The sequence below is a fragment of the Cherax quadricarinatus genome, chromosome 47 (genome assembly GCF_038502225.1).
Source record: "Cherax quadricarinatus isolate ZL_2023a chromosome 47, ASM3850222v1, whole genome shotgun sequence".
Lineage (NCBI taxonomy): Eukaryota > Metazoa > Arthropoda > Malacostraca > Decapoda > Parastacidae > Cherax > Cherax quadricarinatus.
Window position 1 is genome coordinate 12,670,757 of NC_091338.1, and position 23,306 is coordinate 12,694,062.

General features: G+C 38.9%; 1 protein-coding gene across 3 annotated transcripts in view; it reads right to left on the minus strand.

Moving 5' to 3' along the window:
- LOC128696487 (PX domain-containing protein kinase-like protein) overlaps positions 1-23,306 on the minus strand; it is a 130,340-nt gene that overhangs the window by 70,040 nt on the left and 36,994 nt on the right. For all 3 annotated transcript variants that reach the window (XM_070094686.1, XM_070094688.1, XM_070094687.1), the window contains exons 2-4: positions 14,404-14,500; positions 13,548-13,774; positions 11,996-12,073 (exon numbers count right to left, since the gene is read on the minus strand). In XM_070094686.1, the coding sequence (XP_069950787.1) occupies positions 11,996-12,073; positions 13,548-13,774; positions 14,404-14,500 (402 nt within the window). The remainder of the gene's footprint in view (positions 1-11,995; positions 12,074-13,547; positions 13,775-14,403; positions 14,501-23,306) is intronic.

The following is a 23,306-nucleotide window of genomic DNA, read 5'->3' on the forward strand; positions in this document are numbered from 1 at the left end:
CAAAGTGGGCGAAATAGCCGATTTGTAAAGAGCACCGAGGTCGCTACCTTCGCGAGAGCATAATTCCGTCAGTTTTCCATCAAATTTCGTTTTTTTGGTGTCATTATAATCGGGAAATGATTCTCTATCATTTCATAAGAAAAAATTATTTTTTTTTTTTTAAATTTTGCGACACCAGGAGACACCTCAGGATTGGGGGTTGCGACAGTCAAAGGGTTAAGAACTCCATTTGTTCTATCGATTGAGTACAAGAAACTGCTCATTTACCGATTTCAACTACCCAATAACATGATCAGAAATTTGCAATTTGGCCAATTTCACGAAAATTAAAAAATATGACAAATTCAAAATAGGGTCCAGAATGAACAATGCAGACATTCCTGGCTCTAAAATAACATTTTCTTTGTTCATCAGTCCCGTCTCCAGGCCCCTCTGATATTACTCTTGCTTTCTATTTTGAATTTTTATTCAAACAAAAAATAGAAGATTTACTGTTATGCAGACTACTGCAATATTGTAATAATGGTATAAATAATGTCAACCCATTCATGACTGCATATTAGAATGGCTACTTGGACATTTATTTTAAAACGACATCATTTGTTTACTTTTGAACATCGGCAAAAATTAAACATTTCCCCTACTTTGAGCTCCATTTCAAGGTTCTTTCATAGTAAAACCAATCAAAATCACCTTTATTTCTATAGTTTCCCATTCTATCAAATGAGACCAAGAAAACAAGAATACAACCATAAATACTATACAAAAATAGACCACAAAGTCGGCATTTTAATTAAAAAAAAAAAAAGTCAGTTTTTTTTTTCTCATCATGCACTGCATGCTGTTTATATGGTGCACACTAACCACACAGACCCATTCTCTTACATGTGGACCTACTGGCTTTCTCCTACTTGATTTGAAGCCGCTAGAATTTACGAGTATATACAGTGGACCCCCGGTTAACGATTTTAATCCGTGCAAGAGGGCTCATCGTTATGCGAAATAATCGTTATGCGAATGAATTTTCCCCATAAGAAATAATGGAAATAAAATTAATCCGTGCAAGACGCCCAAAAGTATGAAAAAAATTTTTTTTTACCACACGAAATGTTAATTTTAATACACACAAACTGAAAAAGGCATGCACAATTACATGACACTTACTTTTATTGAAGATCTGGTGATGATTGATGGGATGGGAGGAGGGGAGAGCATTATCTTCTTACTGTTTAGAAGGGGAATCCCCTTCCATTAGGACTTGAGGTAGCAAGTCCTTTTCTGGGGTTACTTCCCTTCTTCTTTTAATGCCACTAGGACCAGCTTGAGAGTCACTGGACCTCTGTCGCACAACAAATCTGTCCATAGAGCTCTGTACCTCCCGTTCCTTCAAGACTTTCCTAAAATGGGCCATAACATTGTCATTGAAATAGTCACAAGCACGGCTTGCAACAGCTGTGTCAGGGTGATTTTCATCTATAAAGGTTTGCAGTTCAACCCACTCTGCACACATTTCCTTAATCTTTGAAGTAGGCACAATGGATTCCACAACTGGCATAGGCTTCTCAGGGTTAGCCCCAAACCCTTCAAAATCTTTCTTAATTTCCATACTAATTCTCACCCTTTTTACCACAGGGTTGGCACTAGAAGCTTTCTTGGGGCCCATGGTCACTTATTTTCCAGAAACAGCACCGAAAATACTGTAATAATACGAAATATTCCGAGTGTATGCTTGGATGTTACCGCGGAGGCTGGCTGGTAAACAATGGGACGGAGCGGCACATGTGAGGCTGGCTGAGGGCACATTGGACGCGTCTCGGACGAAAATCGGTATGCGGGTTTTTAATCGGTATGCGCGGCAAAAATTTTGCGATAAAAGTAATCGTTATGCGGAAAAATCGCTATGCGATGCCATCGTTATGCGGGGGTCCACTGTATGTCAAAAATGGTGGCTCGTAAGACATACTATATATACGACCAAAACAGTCAAAGGGTTAACCCTTTGACTGTCGCGGCCATATATATACGTCTTACGAGGTACCGTGTTTGACGTATATATACTCATAAATTCTAGCGGCTTCAAATCAAGCAGGAGAAAGCTGGTAGGCCCACATGTGAGAGAATGGGTCTGTGTGGTCAGTGTGCACCATATAAAATAAATCCTGGAGCATGCAGTGCATAATGAGAAAAAAAACACTCCCACCATTTTTTTTAATTAAAATGCCGACTTTGTGGTCTATTTTCGTATAGTATTTAAGTTGTATTCTCGTTTTCTTGGTATCATTTGATAGAATGGAAAACATATTATAGAAATAGAGGTGATTTTGATTGATTTTACTATAAAAAGAACCTAGAAATGGAGCTCAAAGTAGGGGAAATGTTTGATTTTTGCCAATGTTCAAAAGTAAACAAATGATGCCATTGTCCAATAAATGTCCAACTAGCCATTCTAATATGCAGTCATGAATGGGTTGATGTTATTTATACAATTATTACAGAATTGCAGTAGTCTGCATAATAGTAAGTCTTCTATTTTTTGAATAAAAATTCAAAATAGAAAGCAAGAGTAATATCAGAGGGGCCTGGAGACATGACTGATGAGCAAAGAAAATGTTATTTTAGAGCCAGGAATGTCTGCATTGTTCATTCTGAACCTTATTTTGAAATTGTCATATTTTTTAGTTTTTGTGAAATTGGCCAAATTGCAAATTTCTGACCACATTATTAGGTAGTTGAAATCGGTAAATGGGCAGTTTCTTGTACTCAATCGATAGAAAAAATGGAGTTCTAAAGAAATAGCTATGAGTTTGGGCAACTGGAACAATGGAATTAGCCGAAAATAGGGCTCAAAGTGGGCGAAATCGCCAATTTGTAAACAGCGCCGAGGTCGCTAACTTCGCGAGAGCATAATTCCATCAGTTTTCCATCAAATTTCGTTTTTTTTGGTGTCATTACAATCGGGAAAACATTCTCTATCATTTCATAAGAAAAAATAATTTTTTTTTTTTTTAAATTTTGCGACACCAGGAGACAACCTCAGGATTGGGGGCTGCGACAGTCAAAGGGTTAAGCAAAAAAAGAAAGTGGTTGGACAAATATGCACAATATGGATTCACATGTACAAAAGGCCCTCCACATTCACAAGGGTTAGGGGATCAAGAACCTCGCGAATCTTGAAAATTCGCGAATGTTTGGTGTGCTAATATGATGTAAAGAAATATAATAATACTGTACTGTAGCATTCATGAATGTTTTGATGCGCAAATACATTGTTGGGAAATATAATACAGTGGAACCCCGAGTTTCATCCTTAATCCGTTCCAGGAGATAGGACTAAAGTCGAAATGTACTAAAGTCGAAATGTCCTAAAGTCGAAGCAATATTTCCCATAAGAAATAATGTAGATCCAATTAATCCATTCCTGCTGTCAGGAGGCATGACAAAATAGTACTTCAATATGAAGCTATCATCAACTCTACAGCTTATTTATCTATCACAATTCATCTAATATGATATAATAAACAATATAAATAACATAAAAACCTGATACACAATCTAGAAGGAATAAATTATGTATGTCATTACATACGTGGCGGCAGGGGAGGACAGTGGTTCCTCCTTCAGACCTGTTAGGTATAAGAGAAAATAGAGTTTGAGAGGCAAACTGCATTAGATCACTTCTTTTATACGAAAACCATAACATACATACCTTGCAGAAGATAGGCAGAGTGGCTTATGCTGTCAGGATTTTATTTCGTTTCGTCCTTTTTCTATCGCTTAATCACTACACTCAATGCTACACTGTCACTGAACTTAACTGCTTTAAACTCCACAACTTGCACCTGTGCTGGTGTGCACAAACACATTAAAATCACGAAGAGTGAACATAAACCACTTGTGTCCGGACTGCTAACCAAAACTGGTTTGTTTACAAAACTCACCGAACCTTCTACACTCATGTACTCTTATGTACTCATCTTGTTTACTGACCTCTCACTCTATATTAAGACTACAAATATTTTAAGGCAAGTAATGAGTGTACTGTATATGCATTTTATTTTTTGTAGATGAATAGTTCAGAGAACCGACATGTTGATAAATTAGACCCAAGAGTTGCACATGTGTCTAATTCATCATGCATTTTATTGCTCTAGGGCACTTTAAATGCCTAGTATATAATGTAACGTTCACTTGGGGAGAACCAAAGCCAGACTGACTCACGACGGCTGTGCAGGGAGGTGCACAGGCATGGGCAGGCAGACAGGTCTGGTATGCAGGATGAAAAATGGGGCACAGTGCGAAACTCGGGACAAAATTTAAGCCGAAAAAACAGTTCTAAACTCGAAGCATACGATACTCAGGGCTGACAAAACTCGGCGCTCCACTGTAAAAGCATTTACTTAGCCTTACAATACTGCTTCCTTAACTCATTGAACCACAAACAATCATAAAACACACGAAAACATCGTAAAATGGTAAAATTGGTAAATATGACTGGGCAGCTGGGCATTCTCGAATGTTCGAAGCTTGTGAAAGTGGAACTCGCGAAAGTGGAGGGCTAGTTGTATAACAGAACGTAATGGGAGTCAACTCATAGCATCGTATCAAGTTGCGTACCTGATTGCAAAGCTGGGCAAATCGCACACCATTGGTGAAACACTTGTAAAATCAACAGCGTTGAAGATCGCGAATATCATGCTGGGAAAAGCTGCTGAAGATAAGTTATCTCGAATTCCTCTTTCAAATGACACCATCAGCAACAGAATAGACAACATGAGCGATGACATCTTGGCTCAAGTAGTTGCAGATCTGATTTCAAGCCCAGCAAAATTCAGCCTCCAACTCGATGAGACCACCACCGTTTCCAGTCTAAGCAAGCTTGTTGTATTCATGCGCTATGTGAAAGACGACGTGATAAAGGAAGATTTTTTATTTTGTAAGCCCCTCCCAACAGCAACCAAGGCAGCTGACATGAAGAAACTTGTGGATGACTTCTTCAGAGACAATGATCTTTCGTGGAATATGGTTTCTGCAGTTTGTTCGGACAGAGCTCCAGTCATGCTGGGACGAAACTCTAGCTTTGGAGTGCTGGTGAAAGCCAGTGCACCACACATCATTGTTATGCACTGTGTTCTGCACAGGCATGCATTGGCAACAAAAACCTTGTTTCCAAAACTGGCAGAAGTATTGAAAATTGTAGTGGAATGTGTGAACTACGTGCAAAATAGTGCTATAAAGCACCGCATCTTCAAAGAGCGGTGTAACGAAATGGGCTCTGAATTCGAGGTACTTTATACCATTCTAACATTCAGTGGTTATCCAGGGGAAAGATGCTGAATCGTTTTTTGCCTTGCATGTGGAATTAGCCGTTTCTGCAAGAGCACCAACACTCACGCAGATTGCGTCGAAAATTCTGAATTCATTCTCATTTTGGCATACATGGCCCATATCTTCGATGCTCTCAATCATCTCAATTGACAGATGTAGGGTGGTGAAGTCGACATCATTGAAACAGAAGAAAACCTGAAGGCTTTTCGAAAAAAGCTACCATTATGGAAACAATGAACAGAGAACGATAACTTTGCAAACTTTCCCTTGCTGGATGACTGTGTGAGAAAGATCAAAGACGTGTCTGGAATCAGACATTTCTGTACCCAGGGAACTGAAGGAAGCAATTGTCATGCACTTACATGAGCTTGCAAAGTCTCTCGACGGATACTTCCCCATCAGTGTCATATCCAGCATGGGTGAGACAGCCGTTCATGTTCAGTGTTGCAACAGCAGATGTCAGTGATGAATACCTCAACGAAATCATTGAACTTCAGCAGAGCCAGGTTCAACAGCAACTCTTCAAAACAAAAACGCTCTCAATGTTTTGGTTTCACCAAATCATAGCGTACTCTCTTACTGCTAAGAAAGCCCTCGAGATACGCCGTTTGTAAAAATGTATCTTTGCGAGCAAAGTAGTAGGTTGGTACACAGCAACCGCCCAGGGAGGTGCTACCATCCTGCCAAGTGAGTGTAAAACGAAAGCCTGTGATTGTTTTACATGATGGTAGGATTGCTGATGTCTTTTGTCTGTCTCATAAATATGCAAGATTACAGGTATGTCTTGCTGCTTCTACTTACACTTAGGTCACACTACACATACATGTACACATTTATTTATACACACTCATCTGTGTTTTCTTTGATTTTATCTTAATAGTTCTTGGTCTTACTACTTTTCCTTTTATATCCATGGGGAAGTGGAATAAGAATCTTTCCTCCGTAAGCCATGCGTGTTGTAAAAGTCAACTAAAATGCCGGGAACAATGGACTAGTAACCCCTTTTCCTGTAAAGATTACTAAAAAGAATAAGAAGAAGAAAATTGTCAAAGTGGGAAGTCTGAATGTGCGTGGATGTTGTGCAAATGATAAGAAAGAGATGATTGTGGATGTTATGAATGAGAAGAAGCTGGATGTCCTGGCTTTAAGTGGAACAAAGCTGAAGGGGGTGGGAGAGTTTCAAGGGAGAAGAATAAATGGGATTAGGTCATGGGTTTCAAATAGAGTTAGAGCTAAAGAAGGAGTAGCAATAATGTTGAAAGATAAGTTATTGCAGGAAAAGAGGGACTATAAATGTATTAATTCAAGGATTATGTGGAGTAAAATAAAGATTGGATGTGAAAAGTGGGTTATAATAAGCGTGTATGCACCTGGAGAAGAGAGAAGTGTAGAGGAGAGAGAGAGATTTTGGGAAATGTTGAGTGAATGCGTGGGGAGTTTTGAATCAAGTGTGAGAGTAATGGTGGTTGGGGATTTCAATGCTAAAGTGGGTAAAAATGTTATAGAGGGAGTAATAGGTAAATTTGGGGTGCCAGGGGTAAATGTAAATGGGGAGCCTTTAATTGAGCTATGTGTAGAAAGAGATTTGGTAATAAGTAATACATATTTTATGAAAAAGAGGATAAATAAATATACAAGGTATGATGTAGCACATAATGAAAGTAGTTTATTAGATTATGTATTGGTGGATAAAAGGTTGATGGGTAGGCTCCAGGATGTACATGTTTATAGAGGGGCAACTGATATATCAGATCATTATTTAGTTGTAGCTACAGTTAGAGTAAGAGGTAGATGGGAAAAGAGGAAGGTGGCAACAACAAGTAAGAGGGAGGTGAAAGTGTATAAACTAAGGGATGAGGAAGTTCGGGTGAGATATAAGCAACTATAGGCAGATAGGTGGGCTAGTGCAAAGATGAGTAGTGGGGGGGGGGTTGAAGAGGGTTGGAATAGTTTTAAAAATGCAGTATTAGAATGTGGGGCAGAAGTTTGTGGTTATAGGAGGGTGGGGGCAGGAGGAAAGAGGAGTGATTGGTGGAATGATGAAGTAAAGGGTGTGATAAAAGAGAAAAAGGTAGCTTACGAGAGGTTTTCACAAAGCAGAAGTGTTAAAAGAAGAGCAGAGTATATGGAGAGTAAAAGAAAGGTGAAGAGAGTGGTGAGAGAGTGCAAAAGGAGAGCAGATGAAAGAGTGGGAGAGGCACTGTCAAGAAATTTTAATGAAAATAAGAAAAAATTTTGGAGTGAGTTAAACAAGTTAAGAAAGCCTAGGGAAAGTATGGATTTGTCAGTTAAAAACAGAGTAGGGGAGTTAGTAGATGGGGAGATGGAGGTATTAGGTAGAGGGCGAGAATATTTTGAGGAACTTTTAAATGTTAAGGAAGAAAGAGAGGCAGAAATTTCATGCACTGGTCAGGGAGGTATACCATCTTTTAGGAGTGAAGAAGAGCAGAATGTAAGTGTGGGGGAGGTACGTGAGGCATTACGTAGAATGAAAGGGGGTAAAGCAGCTGGAACTGATGGGATCATGACAGAAATGTTAAAAGCAGGGGGGGATATAGTGTTGGAGTGGTTGGTACTTTTGTTTAATAAATGTATGAAAGGGGGGAAGGTACCTAGGGATTGGCAGAGAGCATGTATAGTCCCTTTATATAAAGGGAAAGGGGACAAAAGAGACTAAAAATTATAGAGGAATAAGTTTACTGAGTATACCAAGAAAAGTGTACAGTAGGGTTATAATTGAAAGAATTAGAGGTAAGACAGAATGTAGGGCTGCAGATGAGCAAGGAGGTTTCAGAGTGGGTAGGGGATGTGTAGATCAAGTGTTTACATTGAAGCATATATGTGAACAGTATTTAGATAAAGGTAGGGAAGTTTTTATTGCATTTATGGATTTAGAAAAGGCATATGATAGAGTGGATAGAGGAGCAATGTGGCAGATGTTGCAAGTATATGGAATAGGTGGTAAGTTATTAAATGCTGTAAAGAGTTTTTATGAGGATAGTGAGGCTCAGGTTAGGGTGTGTAGAAGAGAGGGAGACTACTTCCCAGTAAAAGTAGGTCTTAGACAGGGATGTGTAATGTCACCATGGTTGTTTAATATATTTATAGATGGGGTTGTAAAGGAAGTAAATGCTAGGGTGTTCGGGAGAGGGGTGGGATTAAATTTTGGAGAATCAAATTCAAAATGGGAATTGACACAGTTACTTTTTGCTGATGATACTGTGCTTATGGGAGATTCTAAAGAAAAATTGCAAAAGTTAGTGGATGAGTTTGGGAATGTGTGTAAAGGTAGAAAGTTGAAAGTGAACATAGAAAAGAGTAAGGTGATGAGGGTATCAAATGATTTAGATAAAGAAAAATTGGATATCAAATTGGGGAGGAGGAGTATGGAAGAAGTGAATGTTTTCAGATACTTGGGAGTTGACGTGTCAGCGGATGGATTTATGAAGGATTAGGTTAATCATAGAATTAATGAGGGAAAAAAGGTGAGTGGTGCATTGAGGTATATGTGGAGTCAAAAAACGTTATCTATGGAGGCAAAGAAGGGAATGTATGAAAGTATAGTAGTACCAACACTCTTATATGGGTGTGAAGCTTGGGTGGTAAATGCAGCAGCGAGGAGACGGTTGGAGGCAGTGGAGATGTCCTGTTTAAGGGCAATGTGTGGTGTAAATATTATGCAGAAAATTCGGAGTGCGGAAATTAGGAAAAGGTGTGGAGTTGATAAAAGTATTAGTCAGAGGGCAGAAGAGGGGTTGTTGAGGTGGTCTGGTCATTTAGAGAGAATGGATCAAGTAGAATGACATGGAAAGCATATAAATCTATAGGGGAAGGAAGGCGGGGTAGGGGTCGTCCTCGAAAAGGTTGGAGAGAGGAGGTAAAGGAGGTTTTGTGGGCAAGGGGCTTGGACTTCCAGCAAGCGTGCGTGAGCGTGTTAGATAGGAGTGAATGGAGACGAATGGTACTTGGGACCTGACGATCTGTTGGAGTGTGAGCAGGGTAATATTTAGTGAAGGGATTCAGGGAAACCGATTATTTTCATATAGTCGGACTTGAGTCCTGGAAGTGGGAAGTACAATGCCTGCACTTTAAAGGAGGGGTTTGGGATATTGGCAGTTTGGAGGGATATGTTGTGTATCTTTATATGTGTATGCTTCTAAACTGTGTATTCTGAGCACCTCTGCAAAAACAGTGATAATGTGCGAGTGTGGTGAAAGTGTTGAATGATGATGAAAGTATTTTCTTTTTGGGGATTTTCTTTCTTTTTTGGGTCACCCTTTTGGGTCACTGGTGGGAGACGGCCGACTTGTTGAAAAAAAAAAAAAAAAGACATCAAAATGAAGAAAAGGAACAGATTTTGTTGTAAAAATGATATAAGAGTGGCACTTGCCAAGGTGAAGCCACGCATTTTTGAACTTGTCTCTGAAAGGCAACACCAAAAGTCACATTGATTAGCAGTTTTGATTAAAATCATATTTTGAAAAAATCATATTTCATTTTACCAACTACAAAGGGTTCGGTGAATGCACAGATGAAACTTGCAGGGTTCAATACCTCCAACAAGGTTAAGAATCATTGGCTTATAACATTACAATTGTTTCAGTGTGTAATACTCCTCAAAACATGAAAATTATTCCCACTAACTTTACTGGGTTATCCTGGGTAAAATATACTTCATGTACTTTGTGGTGGAATTCCACTGTTAATATCAGGAAGTTTTAGTAAAATTGGACTGAAAAAGTCATCACTGTCACTTGCACACCCTGTATGCTGGAAGGCAGCTGGTGGTAGAAAAACGACTCCTGATTCACTGTTTACTTTTGCTGGATAGGTGTACTAGTACGTCGATGATAGTCATCACCTGAGTAGTGAACCATGATACAATGTGTGGACCCTGCTAGCCTTGGATCTTTTTTTTTCAAATGTATGGCTAAATGGGAGAAGATCCCAAAGAGTTGTGCTGAGGTTAAAAATATTGGCTGGTGGCAGATTTGATGGGTAAAAAAAAAATGTGCATTGTGCTAGTACACTGAACACAGACAGCATTTGCGAACTAGTACACAAGACACAGTTTAAGGGCTAAAAATTGTAGGATTTTCTTGTTTTTAAATCTGTCATTGTCAAAACATTTTTTTTCCCAGGTCTGCCACAGTTTAAGGGTTAATTTGTACAGGTACAATATTCAAAAGATACATGTACAAATGTAATATATGCTTCACAAACCTATGTAATATACAGGCTTGAGGAAGCTTAATTTATAATTGAAATTGTAAAACATTTTATGGACAAACCCTTCAGCATAAAGTTTTAGAGGTATAGCTATGGGTATATTTAACCCTTTGACTGTCGCAACCCCCAATCTTAGTGTCTCTCAGTGTCACAAAATATTAAAAAGTCTTATGAAATGAGAATCTTCCCAATGCTAATGACACCAAAAGTATGAAATTTGGTGGAAAACTTATGGAATTATGCTCTCGCGAAGTTAGCGATCTTGGTGATATTTACGAATTGGCGATTTCGCCCACTTTGAGCCCTATTTTCGGCCAATTCCATTGTTCCAGTCGACCAAACTCAGCTATTTCTTTAGAACTCCAACTCCAATTGTTCTATCAAGCGAGTACAAAAAACTGCCCATTTACCAATCTAAACTACCCAATAAAGTGGTCAGAAATTGGCAATTTGGCCAATTTCATGCAAATTAAAAAATATGCCAGTTTCAAAATAGGGTCCAAAATGAACAATGCAGACATTTCTGGCACTAAAATAACATTTCCTCTGTTCATCAGTCACATCTCCAGGCCCCTCTTATATACTCTTGCTTTCTATTTTGAATTTTTATTCACACAAAAAAATAGAAGATTTATTATTAAGCAGACTACTGCATTATTGTAATAATTGTATAAATAATGTCAGCCCATTCGTGACTGCGTATTAGAATGGCTAGTTGGGCACTTATTGGACAATGATGTCATTTGTTTACTCTTGAACATCGGCAAAAATCGAACATTGCGCTACTTAGAGTATCATTTCAAGGTCCTTTTCATAGTGAAACCAATCAAAATCATCTCTATTTCTATAATATGTCTTCCATTCCATCAAATGCAGCCAAGAAAACGAGAATACAACCATAAATACTATACGAAAATACACCTCAAATTCGGCACTTTAATCCAAAAACATTGTCAGAGGTTTTTTTTTCTCATTATGCAGTGCGTGCTGCAGGATTTTTTTTATACTGTGCACACTGACCACAGTGACCACACAGACCCATTCTCTCACATGTGGGCCTACCAGCTTTCTCCTGCTTGATTTGAAGCCACTAGAATTTTTGAGTCTATATACATGTCAAACATGTTGGCTCGTAAGACGTGTATATATATACGACTGAAACAGTCAAAGGGTTAAAAGGAAACACTTAAATTTTTCTTTTTAGGTCATCTACCTTGGTGGGATACAGCTGGTGTTTAAAAAAAAAAAAAAAAAGGTTAAGGGTATTCCTTTGTACTTCCTCACATTCGTAAGATTATATTCACTACCTATACCTATATTAATCTGCTTACCCAGTTTAATGTTGCAAGTGAAATGTTAATTACAATTTACAAATGCCAGGGAAAAATTATGCAAGAGAATTTCTACATGAAATACAGTATATAAATAAATATGTGCCCACCTGAGGAAACCATGGTCGCACAACACACACTCCAGCTTCTGAGGCGATGCTACTGACTGCTGGTACTATGTATGGATGCTGTAAAGCACAAAAATATTAAAGAATTATTTTGTATACAGTTTATCAGTGAACAATCAGTTTTTTCTGTTACATTATCACAAAATTAGCAGCAATGCATTATGCAACTAATTGTTATCCCTAAACTAATTTTAAATCTCCAAGCATCACTTAAATTTTTCTTTTCGTTGAAGAAGGAAGAGGAGTAAGACAGAGGGAGGATGGAGGGGGAAGAGGTGGGAGGGAAGAGGACAAGGAGGGAGGAAGCAGGATGGAGGGAGGAGCAGAAGTAGGAGGAGGAGGAGCAAAAAGAGGAGGAGGAGCAAAAGGAGGAGGAGGAGCAAAAGGAGGAGGAGGAGGAGCAAAAGGAGGAGGAGGAGGAGGAGGAGCAAGAGGAAGAGTAGGAGGAGGAGCAAGAGGAAGAGTAGGAGCAGGAGCAAGAGGAAGAGTAGTAGGAGCAGGAGCAAGAGGAAGAGGAGTAGTAGGAGCAGGAGCAAGAGGAAGAGGAGTAGTAGGAGCAAGAGCAAGAGGAAGAGGAGTAGTAGGAGCAGGAGCAAGAGGAAGAGGAGTAGTAGGAGCAGGAGGAAAGGATCTATATGTACATTTCTGTGTTTTAGCTACAATACCAATTAAGTTGAAAGTTGACCATTCGTGCTTGTACTACTATGGTAATTGCACTGACAAGGTTTGGTATAGCACACACAAAAGGTTGTTCAATTTTGTCCAAAGTGTAATTTTTTTTTTTTTTTTTTTTTAACACATTGGCTGTTTCCCACTAAGGCAGGGTGGCCTGAAAAAGAAAAACTTTCATCATCATTCACTCCATCACTGTCTTGCCAGAGGCATGTTTGCACTACAGTTATAAAACTGCAACATTAACACCCCTCCTTCAGAGTGCAGACACTGTACTTCCCATCTCCAAGACTCAAGTCTGGCCAGCTGGTTACCTCGCTTACACTCCAACAGCACGTCAAGTCCTCAAAACCATTTGTCTCCATTCGCTCCTCTCTAACACACTCATGCATGCTTGCTGGAAGTCCAAGCCCCTTGCACACAAAACCTCCTTTACCCTCCTTCCTCCAATCTTTCCTAGGCTGACCCCTACCCCACCCTCCCTTCCCTACACATTTAAGCATTCTCAAAGACATTCTATTTTGTTCCATACTCTCTACATGTCCAAACTACCTCAACAACCCCTCCTCAGCCCTCTGGATAAAAGTTTTGGCAATTTCACACCTCCTCCTAAGTCTCTACCACTACTAATCCCAGTAGACAGGAAAGATGTTATTCAGAATTTTTTAGTGAAAAGGACAAACCTTTCAAAAATCATGTAGGCATGTTTCTCAGCAAAGCAAAGTCTATTTATATACAGTAAAAGCCTTACATTCTCTTCCAAAACATCTGTATAACTTTAATAGGTTGCTATTAAAATGCATGTACAATAATGCATAGAGAGAAATTCAAGAAATAATTCTCATCACATTTACAGTTTTACCTGACACTGCACAAGAGCTGTGAGTGTAGCATGAGTATCCCGAAGGTTCATAGCTTTATCAGGACCAAAAGGAGCCCACCACAGCACATGCTGTGTTTTACTATCTGCCAAAGGGTGTGCCAGAAAATATTCTTTGGCTATACGAGTACCACAACTCGGCAAAACTTCTGTTACCTCATGACTTCCTCCAGATCTAAGAACAATATGAACATTCTGCCTTGCTTCCTCTGTAAATAAAAAGTGCTTTTATTCACATAAAATTTTGTAAATATTACAAAGATAATTCACATAATTATGAGTATTGTATATGTGGAAGTATGCCACATTTTGGAGGGGCAATACTCCAATCCTTACTGTATGGTAGTGTAACAAATGAATTTTTTGTCTTTTACTTTGTTGACTTTCCATAAAGACTCGCCAAAATCTGAAAAGATTAGTTCAAAAAAGTGGATATACTTCACTCCAAAATCTGTAAAAAAATTAGTTCCAAAAAGTGAATATACTGTACATCATTATATCAATTAATGTGCTGAGATAAGCAAACTGCAGTACAAAAAAAAACTGTACTTACTGAATAGAGGTAATAGCCATAATACAAGAGATTAAAGAAAAATGCAACACTGTTTTTGCACAACAAATATTTGTATTTATATTATTAACCAGTGTGTTGCTAAGTTGACCCAGCTATTACAATACATCAAGAAATGTAGGAAGTCTTAGTTCCTTCATATGGCTAGGTACATACTGTATTTGCAAATGAAAGATGGCCAATAATGACAAAATGTGGCCCATAGGCCCATAGTTGTGCTACCCTGTGTAACTTAGCAAGTTAGAAGCATAATTTTATTGCATTTACCTAGGAAATTCCTTGTATAATTTGTTGGATCAAGAAATCTCTTAACTGGAAGTGATGAAGCCAACAGAGGATTGAAGAGAATGCCTTCCAGATATTTCTGCAAAATATTAAGAAGTACAGTACAGAATTTACACACAGTATAATTAATACTAATGATAAATTAAAATCAAACTCCAATGATGCTTTCTTATTTGCATTTTTCTTTGCAAATTTGAAAAAAAATGAGTCTGAAAATATTAGGAGTGTAAATCAATTTAGCTGTTCTTTAAAATGAAAAGGTAAATAAATACGTACAGTGAATTCACAAAAAAAAAAAATTAGAAAGAAGAGCATACTTTCAGCTTATGACCAAGGTTGATTTATTTTTTTTTTTTATTTAATCATCACACTGGCAGATTCCCACCAAGGCAGGGTGGCCCGAAAAAGAAAAACTTAAACCATCATTCACTCCATCACTGTCTTGCCAGAAGGGTGCTTTACACTACAGTTTTTAAACTGCAACATTAACACCCCTCCTTCAGAGTGCAGGCACTGTACTTCCCATCTCCAGGACTCAAGTCCGGTCTGCCGGTTTCCCTGAACCCCTTCATAAATGTTACTTTGCTCACACTCAAACAGCACGTCTCCATTTGTCTCCATTCACTCCTATCAAACACGCTCACGCATGCCTGCTGGAAGTCCAAGCCCCTCGCACACAAAACCTCCTTTACCTCCTCCCTTGTGTGTTGATTTATAGCAGAGAATACACACTACTGATGTACTGCACAATAAATTAAGTTTTGCCAATTTTTTTTCCTTCTTTCTAGACTTGATATACCTTTGACAGGTTTCAAGAGTTTTCCTACTCCCACAGTCCAGCCCTGGGCCTGGCTTATCTGGTGCTTGCCTGTTCAACCAGGCTGTTGCTGTTGGCAACCAATTGGCCTATACATATATCAATTACAGCTTAGTTGCTCTTGCACTTGTTGAATTTCCTCTTGAAGACTTCTACACTTGTTACAGCAGTGCTTCTAATATTTTTTGGTGTAATGTTAGTTTGGGTCTACAGATATTGATACGTTTTCTTATTGTGCCCATGGTGCTCCTTTTTTTCACTGGGATTATTTTACATTTTCTCCTTTATCTCTCACTCCTGTATATTGCTATGGCAGTATGCAGATTTAGAACTAGGACCTCAAGTACAGTACCTTCCACATAAATATTATCATGTAGAGTATCTCCCTTCCCCTCCACTCCAACAAGTACATATTTAGAATTTTGAGGCTTTACCAGTAATTTAAATGCTTTATTGGCCTTATACTAGCCAAAAATTATCTCTATCTGTTCTGGCTCCAATATCTCTCCTGCCCTGAAAGAAGTGGTTAACACTGAACACTAAGTGAAAGAGCACAAGCAACTTGAATAGTATCTAGTATCACCATTGACACTTTCCATTGTTTTGAAAGTATCCCACCCTGAAATTTTCCTGGCTTTCAAGACATTTGCCTTTTGTGTTCCTTAATAGAAAGGCCAGATGACATTATTACACAGAGGCCCTTCAGATGTTCCTATCATTCACCATTATTTCCAAATCTAAGCAATTGGAACTTGTCACCACTGAATGTTATTCTTCATTGCCCACCGGAAGATGTATATAAAGTATCTATGTTCTTACAACTTTTGTGTGTCTTTTACCAAGGCCTCTTCATAACATACGGAAAGCATTTGATACAGCTGACAATGATCTCTTGCCCCTAAAACTTGAACATTACAGGGTCAGAGGACACTCACTTGACTACCTTAAATCATATCTTAGCAACAGACATCAGTATGTATACACAAATGGTATTGCCTCCACCACACAACCTGTTCTAGTTGAAGTCCCCCAGGGCAGTGTTCTTGGACCACTTCTCTTTCTCATTTACATACATCAATGACCTCCCTAATGCCTCCAAACTACTTAAACCTGTTCTTTCTGCAGATGACACTACCTATATCTTCTCTCTCACAAACCAAACCATACTTAGAAACACAGTAAACAATGAGCTGCTAAAAATATCCACTTGGATGACCGACAAACTTACTCTCAATATCAACAAAACCTACTTCATTCTGTTTGGTAACAGAGCTGCAAATAGTAAGCTAAACATATCGATAAATGGTTCCTCCATTTCAAGACACACTGATGGAAAATTTCTAAGGCTCCACATCGACAGCTGTCTTAAATTTCAGACCCACATACAGCATATTTCCAAAAAATCTCCAAAACGGTAGGCATCCTCTCTAAGATACGGTACTCTGTACCCCAAACGCCATTTCTTGCTCTTTGCCATTCTCTCATCTACCCTTACCTCACTTATGGTATTTGTGCATGGAGTTCAACCACAGCAGATCACCTTAAACCTTTAATTACACAACAGAAAGCTGCTGTGAGAATGATTACAAACTCCTGCACCAAGCAACCCACCCCACCACTATTTAAGAGCTTGAACCTGCTTCATATACAAAATATCCACTTACATTATTGTGCTTACTACAGTAGGCACAATAGGCACTACAGTGGCTGTGATGAACTCTAGCTCAAGTCCCCTCAATGCCGTCAACATGACTCACGAAATCGTAGTGACACGATTACAAACAAACCATACCACGGGCGGGATTTGAACCCGCGGTCAGTCTCAAAACTCCAGACCGTCGCGGCCACGCTAGCTGGAGATTCGTCTGTAAAAACTTGCATTTGTGGTCACAGTGGTGCCTATGCTAACCTTCCTATGGTGTAGAAATATACCTAGTTGGACGAATCTTATTGTGGCTAGCTGGTCCAATGGCTAACGCGACAGTCTGGAGTTTTGAGACTCTGACCGCAGGTTCAAATCCCACCCGTGGTATGGTTTAACTACAACAGAACCCACTTACATAACACAAGACACAAAACACTATTTGATATCCCTCATGTCCATCTCTCCCTATGCAAAAATGCATTGCACATAAAGGGCCCTAAGATCTGGAATGCAGTGCCTGAAAATACAAAAGGGCTCCTGCCTGCACACTAATTCAAGGCACTACTTAGAAATCACCATCTCCCAAAACTAACAACACAAACACCATATACTATTGCCACCATCAACTCAAATTTTATAAGATTTCAAAACTAAAATTGTCTCAATCTCATTATGCATAACATGCTAAAATATAATTCTGTAACTTGTTATTCAACTGCCTGTTAATCTAATTACTATGAAACCGCTACTATCTCTGTTGATATGTAAAAAACAATGTTCAATTCAAATCAACTATGATATATATGTCTAGTATTAAGTAGTCTGTAAAGCATTAGGTTTAGTCTACCCGAAATGCCTTGGCATGACAGTGACTTTCTTTGCACTTAGCAAATTAATATTGTAATTACACATTGTAAACTATGCATGGAAATAAAAATTTAAATTGGAATTGGAATAGGTAATTTTCATGCTTACTTTAGTACCATTCACAAATGATGTGAAATTGTGGCAAGTGTTTTTGTGTATGTCCACTGTGAGGATAAGAAACTTACAGTAAAGGCACCAGGACCAAGCCTTGGGTACTGAGCTTTTAACTTTAATGCTGGGATTTACTCTGTTTACTACCACTCCTGTGTGTTCTACTTGTCGGAAAGTTTAATATCCATTTACCAACTTTCCCCATTAATCGTACTGCCCTCAGTTTACATGCAATTACCCCATGAGTGCATTTGTCAAATGTCTTTGCAAAATCTGTGTATCCCACATTTCCATTATGGCTTTCTTCGAATGCCTTCATAATTCTGTTATAATAGCCTAGTACAGGGGTTGACAAACTGCGCCCAGCGGGCCGCATGTCATGCACAGCAACTTCAAATACAGTGAAACCTCAGTTTACAAATTTAATCCGTTCTGGGACCTTGCTCGTATCCCAATTTGTTCACGTGCCAAGTCAATTTTCCTCATTTAAATTAATTGAAATGCCATTAATCCATTTCAGCGGAATTCCTGCTCTCAGGAGGCAGCTTATCCATCACAATTCATCTAATATGACATAATAAACAATATTAATAACATAGAAACACATGTACTCTAGAATGAATAAAATGGGCCATAATATGGCCAGTGATGGTGCTGGCGGCAGCGGTGGCAGCATCCGCCATTTACTCTCCCACTCTGACTATAGTATCTTCCCATGCTCTTATTATAAGAGAAAATGGAGTGTTCACTTTTCACTGATTTACTTGCTTCACTCTTAATTAGTGTTGTACACATCGTAGAAGTATTATGCTGGTACTGCCTAGCCAAGTCCATAACTCCACACCTAGTTTGTGTTTATCTATGATTAGTGGTGAGGTTGTCACATATGTAACCACAGGTGTGGTTAAGACAGATGTATTTATAAGTGAAGATGTGATCACTGTGGCTACAGTTGTGGTGGCGGCGGCGGCCATCTGCCTCACTCTCTGCTGCTGCCTTCATTTCTCTAGCTTTTTTCGTAGTTGCTAATCGCTTCCTGAGCTTCTTGCTGATCGTACATGAATACTTTCTCTTTGGGCGAGGCCTTGTGTAAGAAATTTGTATAAGACAAAATTATGCGTCCCAAGGGTCTGCTGCGGTCACTCAGAGCGGCGCACTTCCTCTTTCTTTTGACCCTTGGTCAACACTGAGATCACCATTGGTCATAGCAGCTGTATCTACAGCCACCCAGAGAGTTACCAATTTGTATTTTGAAGCATTTGGCACAAAAATATGAAAAGAAAGTACAAAAAATGTCTAAAAATGACAAATGTACTACTGTTATGGTATGCGTCACTATTATATTACTATTATTATAATTACGTATTATAATTACTATTAGTGGTACATACGTATTATATTATTAGTATGTACGTAATACGTACTTACGTATTACAGCCTCTCCTCACTTACCGACGTACTCATTTACAGACAACTTGGAGTTATGACAGGCTCTCTAATGAGTTGTTATTGTATACTGTATGAGAACTTGGGTCATGAACGGGCAGCGCAGCATCAGGCATCTTAATCTCTTTCCTACAGCCACTCAGTACACTAGCTTTCACAGTCTCCAAGACTACATATTTGTACAAATTTCCTATTGTTTTTCCTCTTGGAAAAACAAGAGGAAAATAGAAGAAGTACAAAAGTTCACAGTAAAGGGGTTAGCTGGTGTGTTCATGTGTGTGTTTACATTCTCGGTGTATCGTGACAGCTTAAGAAATTATTAAAATCTGTGAAGATGGTATGTCAATGGAAATAATAATAACAATAATAATAATAATAATAATAATAATAATAATAAATAATTGCTTTGGAGTGCTTTAACCCTTAACCCTTAAACTGTCCAAGCAGATCTATGTTCACATGCATAGTACTCCAAAAGTAGATCTACGTTTTTTTTACATATTTTCAAATACAGGTCTCCCTCAACATTCGCGTTTTCAGTTTTCGCGGGCTTCACACATTCTCGAATTCCCAACCGCCAAATCATATTTAAGTTTCCCGCCACCTGCGAGTCCCTACTACCCTCCCTCCGACCCCCGCAACTGGCAGCCAGCCCTCCCACCACTCAGTGTGGCGAGTGCTTCGTTTGTTCATTATTTGCTATTAAACTACAATATAAATAATGTAAACACATTCATGACTGCATATTGGAATGGCTATTTGGATAGGTATTGGACGGTGACATCATGCGTTTACTCTTGAATACAGCAAAGAATCAAACATTTCTGCTACTGCTAATTATAACAATAGTAATAATAATAATAATAATAATAAATGCGATAGAACTGAAGAAGGAAATTGTACAAAAATACGAGGGAGTGGTTGACACATGGTCATTGTGGCTTGTTTATGCTGGAGTGAACATTAGTCTCCCTGCAAGGGGCTAGTAACCCCTTCTCCTGTATACATTACTAGAGTTAAAAAGAGAAACTTTTGTTTTTCTTTTTGGGCCACCCTGCTTTGGTGGGATACGGCCGGTTTGTTGAAAGAAAAAGAATTTTTATGTTCTGATAATTACAATTTATAATAGTTCTTGTGATTTCATAGCCAATCTTTGTTCTGACACTAATATTATGTACTGAAATAGTACTCAAATAGTAACAATCACACTGACAGGTGAACATTTTCACCTGCCTTGGTCATTTACTATTGTCTAGAAATAAATATACAAAGTATTTATAGGTCCCAGCAATGTTTTAGACACAATGGAGTATGAAACTCCTTGAAGAATGGCGCTATGACAAGTGTCAGATAACAAATGACAGCCAGTGGCATTTGATGAATGTGCGCTGCTGCAGGGAACCTTGGCTTTATATGTTTTTACTGTTGCACACAAACATGTCTCTATGTGTCTATCAGTCTATCTGAATCTGTCTATCTGTCTGTCTGTCTAGCTCTGCTTATCTGTGTCCAGTTCTGCTTATGTCTTTCTGTCTGCCTGTGTGTGCCTGTCTTTCCATCTGTTTGTCTCAGGGAGTGGCTAGTAAACCTGTTGGTTTGTGGTTTATGTGCTGCTCCCTGATTGCTGAGCAAGTTACACTGCTATTACTTGTGTCATGTTTATTTATGTCTTATATCTACAAACACTGTATAGCACTTGGCCTGGAATTTTATCCTAGGTAAATTACATTATGTATAATAACTGTACTTATGAGTACATGTGAGAGACAGAGATATAGACAGACAGATACAGACAGAGACAGCCAAAGCCAGCCAGTCAGCCGAATACATAAAAACATAAGAAAGAAGGAACACTGCAGCAGGCCTACTGGCCCATGCAAGCCCATGCCACCCTCCCCCCAGCTTAGACCAATGACCCACTTAGTCAGGTTACATCCACTGAAGGAAGGAGTACAGCATCTGACCTAGTAGCACAAGTTAGTCAGGTCCAACTCACACCCACCCACACTCATTCATGTACAGTGGAACCTTGACTTACGAGTTTAATCCGTTTCAGGAGCTAGCTCGTAACTCAATTTACTCATATCAAATTAATTTTCCTCATTTAAATTAATTGAAAAGCCATTAATTCGTTCCTGCACTCTGGAGAGACGAGAAAAAATACTTGAATATGACACTACATATTATCAACTGTATGGCTTATTTATCTATCACACTTTCAAGTTTATTCTCTATAATGGTTACAATGTGAGGTTTACAGGTTTTGGGTATTTTGTGGTTAATTGTTATAAAATACTAATTACAGAGGGGGCCACTAGGACACCTAGCATGGCTAGGCATTTCGAGCAGACTTAAATTAATTCTTAACATTAAATCCTTACAGATTATGGTATTAAGGCTAAGTGACTACATCATAATTTGTGAGTTTAGCAATGTGAATGCTTTTGTTTCGGCACAATACAAGGTGTCTATATTTGAGTATCATAGGCAAACTTATGACTAGTTAGGATTTATTATTTTAAGATTAAGATTAGTATTTCTGGGTTTATAGTCAGTGGGTGAGTGAGTGTAATTTTGAACCACCAGGTGGTTATCATGTAGTTAGTTGTCGGGGTGGATCAGGGAGATAAGATGTTTTCTAACTGTAGTTTTGAAAGTGATGAATGTGTCTGCAGTTCTAGAGTTTTCAGGTAGGGTGTTCCAGATTTCAGGGCCTTTGAAATACATTGAATTTTTGTAAAGGTTTAGTTGAACACAGGGAATGTCAGAGATGTTTGTGTCTGGTGTTATGCCTGTGGATCCTGTCACAACTATCAAGAAAGCATTTTTGGTCAAGGTTAATATTGGAATTTAAGGTCCTGTAGATATAGATTGCACAGTAGTAAGTGTGGATGTTCTGAACAGGGAGTAAGTTTAGATCTATGAAGAGTGGGGGGGTGTGTTGCCAGGGATGGGATTTAGTGATTATTCTTACTGCGGCTTTTTGTTGGGTTATTATTGGCTTTAGGTGTGTTGCTGCAGTTGAACCCCAAGCACAGATAGCATAGGTGAGGTATGGATATACAAGTGAATGGTATAGTGTGAGAAGGGCAGTTTGCGGTACGTAGTATCGTATCTTGGAGAGGTTCCCCACCGTTTTGGATACTTTTTTTATTGTGTTGGATATGGGTGCTGAAATTTAGGTTGTTGTCGAGGTATAGGCCAAGGAATTTGCCCTCATTATGTCTGGCAATTAGAGTGTTGTCGATCTTAATGCTAAGTTGCGCAACACCTGCTCTGCTACCAAACATAATATAGGGTTTTGCCAGTGTTAAGTGTAAGTTTATTGGCTGTCATCCAAGTCGATATTTTGAGCAGCTCCTCGTTAACAATGGTGTTGAGGGTGGCAAGATTAGGGTGAGAGATGACATAAGTCGTGTCGTCAGCAAAGAGAATGGGTTTCAGGTGTTGGGATATGTTTGGAAGATCACTGATGTAAATGAGGAAGAGCAGGGGCCCAAGGACACTTCCCTGCGGAACTCCAGTATCAAGTGGCCATATTGATGAGGCTGTGTCTTTAATGGTGACATACATACAGGGATATCTTGCTACTCCTACTTACACTTTGGTCACACTTCACAGACACGCACATGCATATATATATATACATACATCTAGGTTTTTCTCCTTTTTCTAAATAGCTCTTGTTCTTTTTTATTTCTTCTATTGTCCATGGGGAAGTGGAAAAGAATCTTTCCTCCGTAAGCCATGCGTGTCGTATGAGGCGACTAAAATGCCGGGAGCAATGGGCTAGTAACCCCTTCTCCTGTATACAATTACTAAAAAAGAGAAGAAGAAAAACTTTATAAAACTGGGTTGCTTAAATGTGCGTGGATGTAGTGCGGATGACAAGAAACAGATGATTGCTGATGTTATGAATGAAAAGAAGTTGGATGTCCTGGCCCTAAGCGAAACAAAGCTGAAGGGGGTAGGAGAGTTTCAGTGGGGGGAAATAAATGG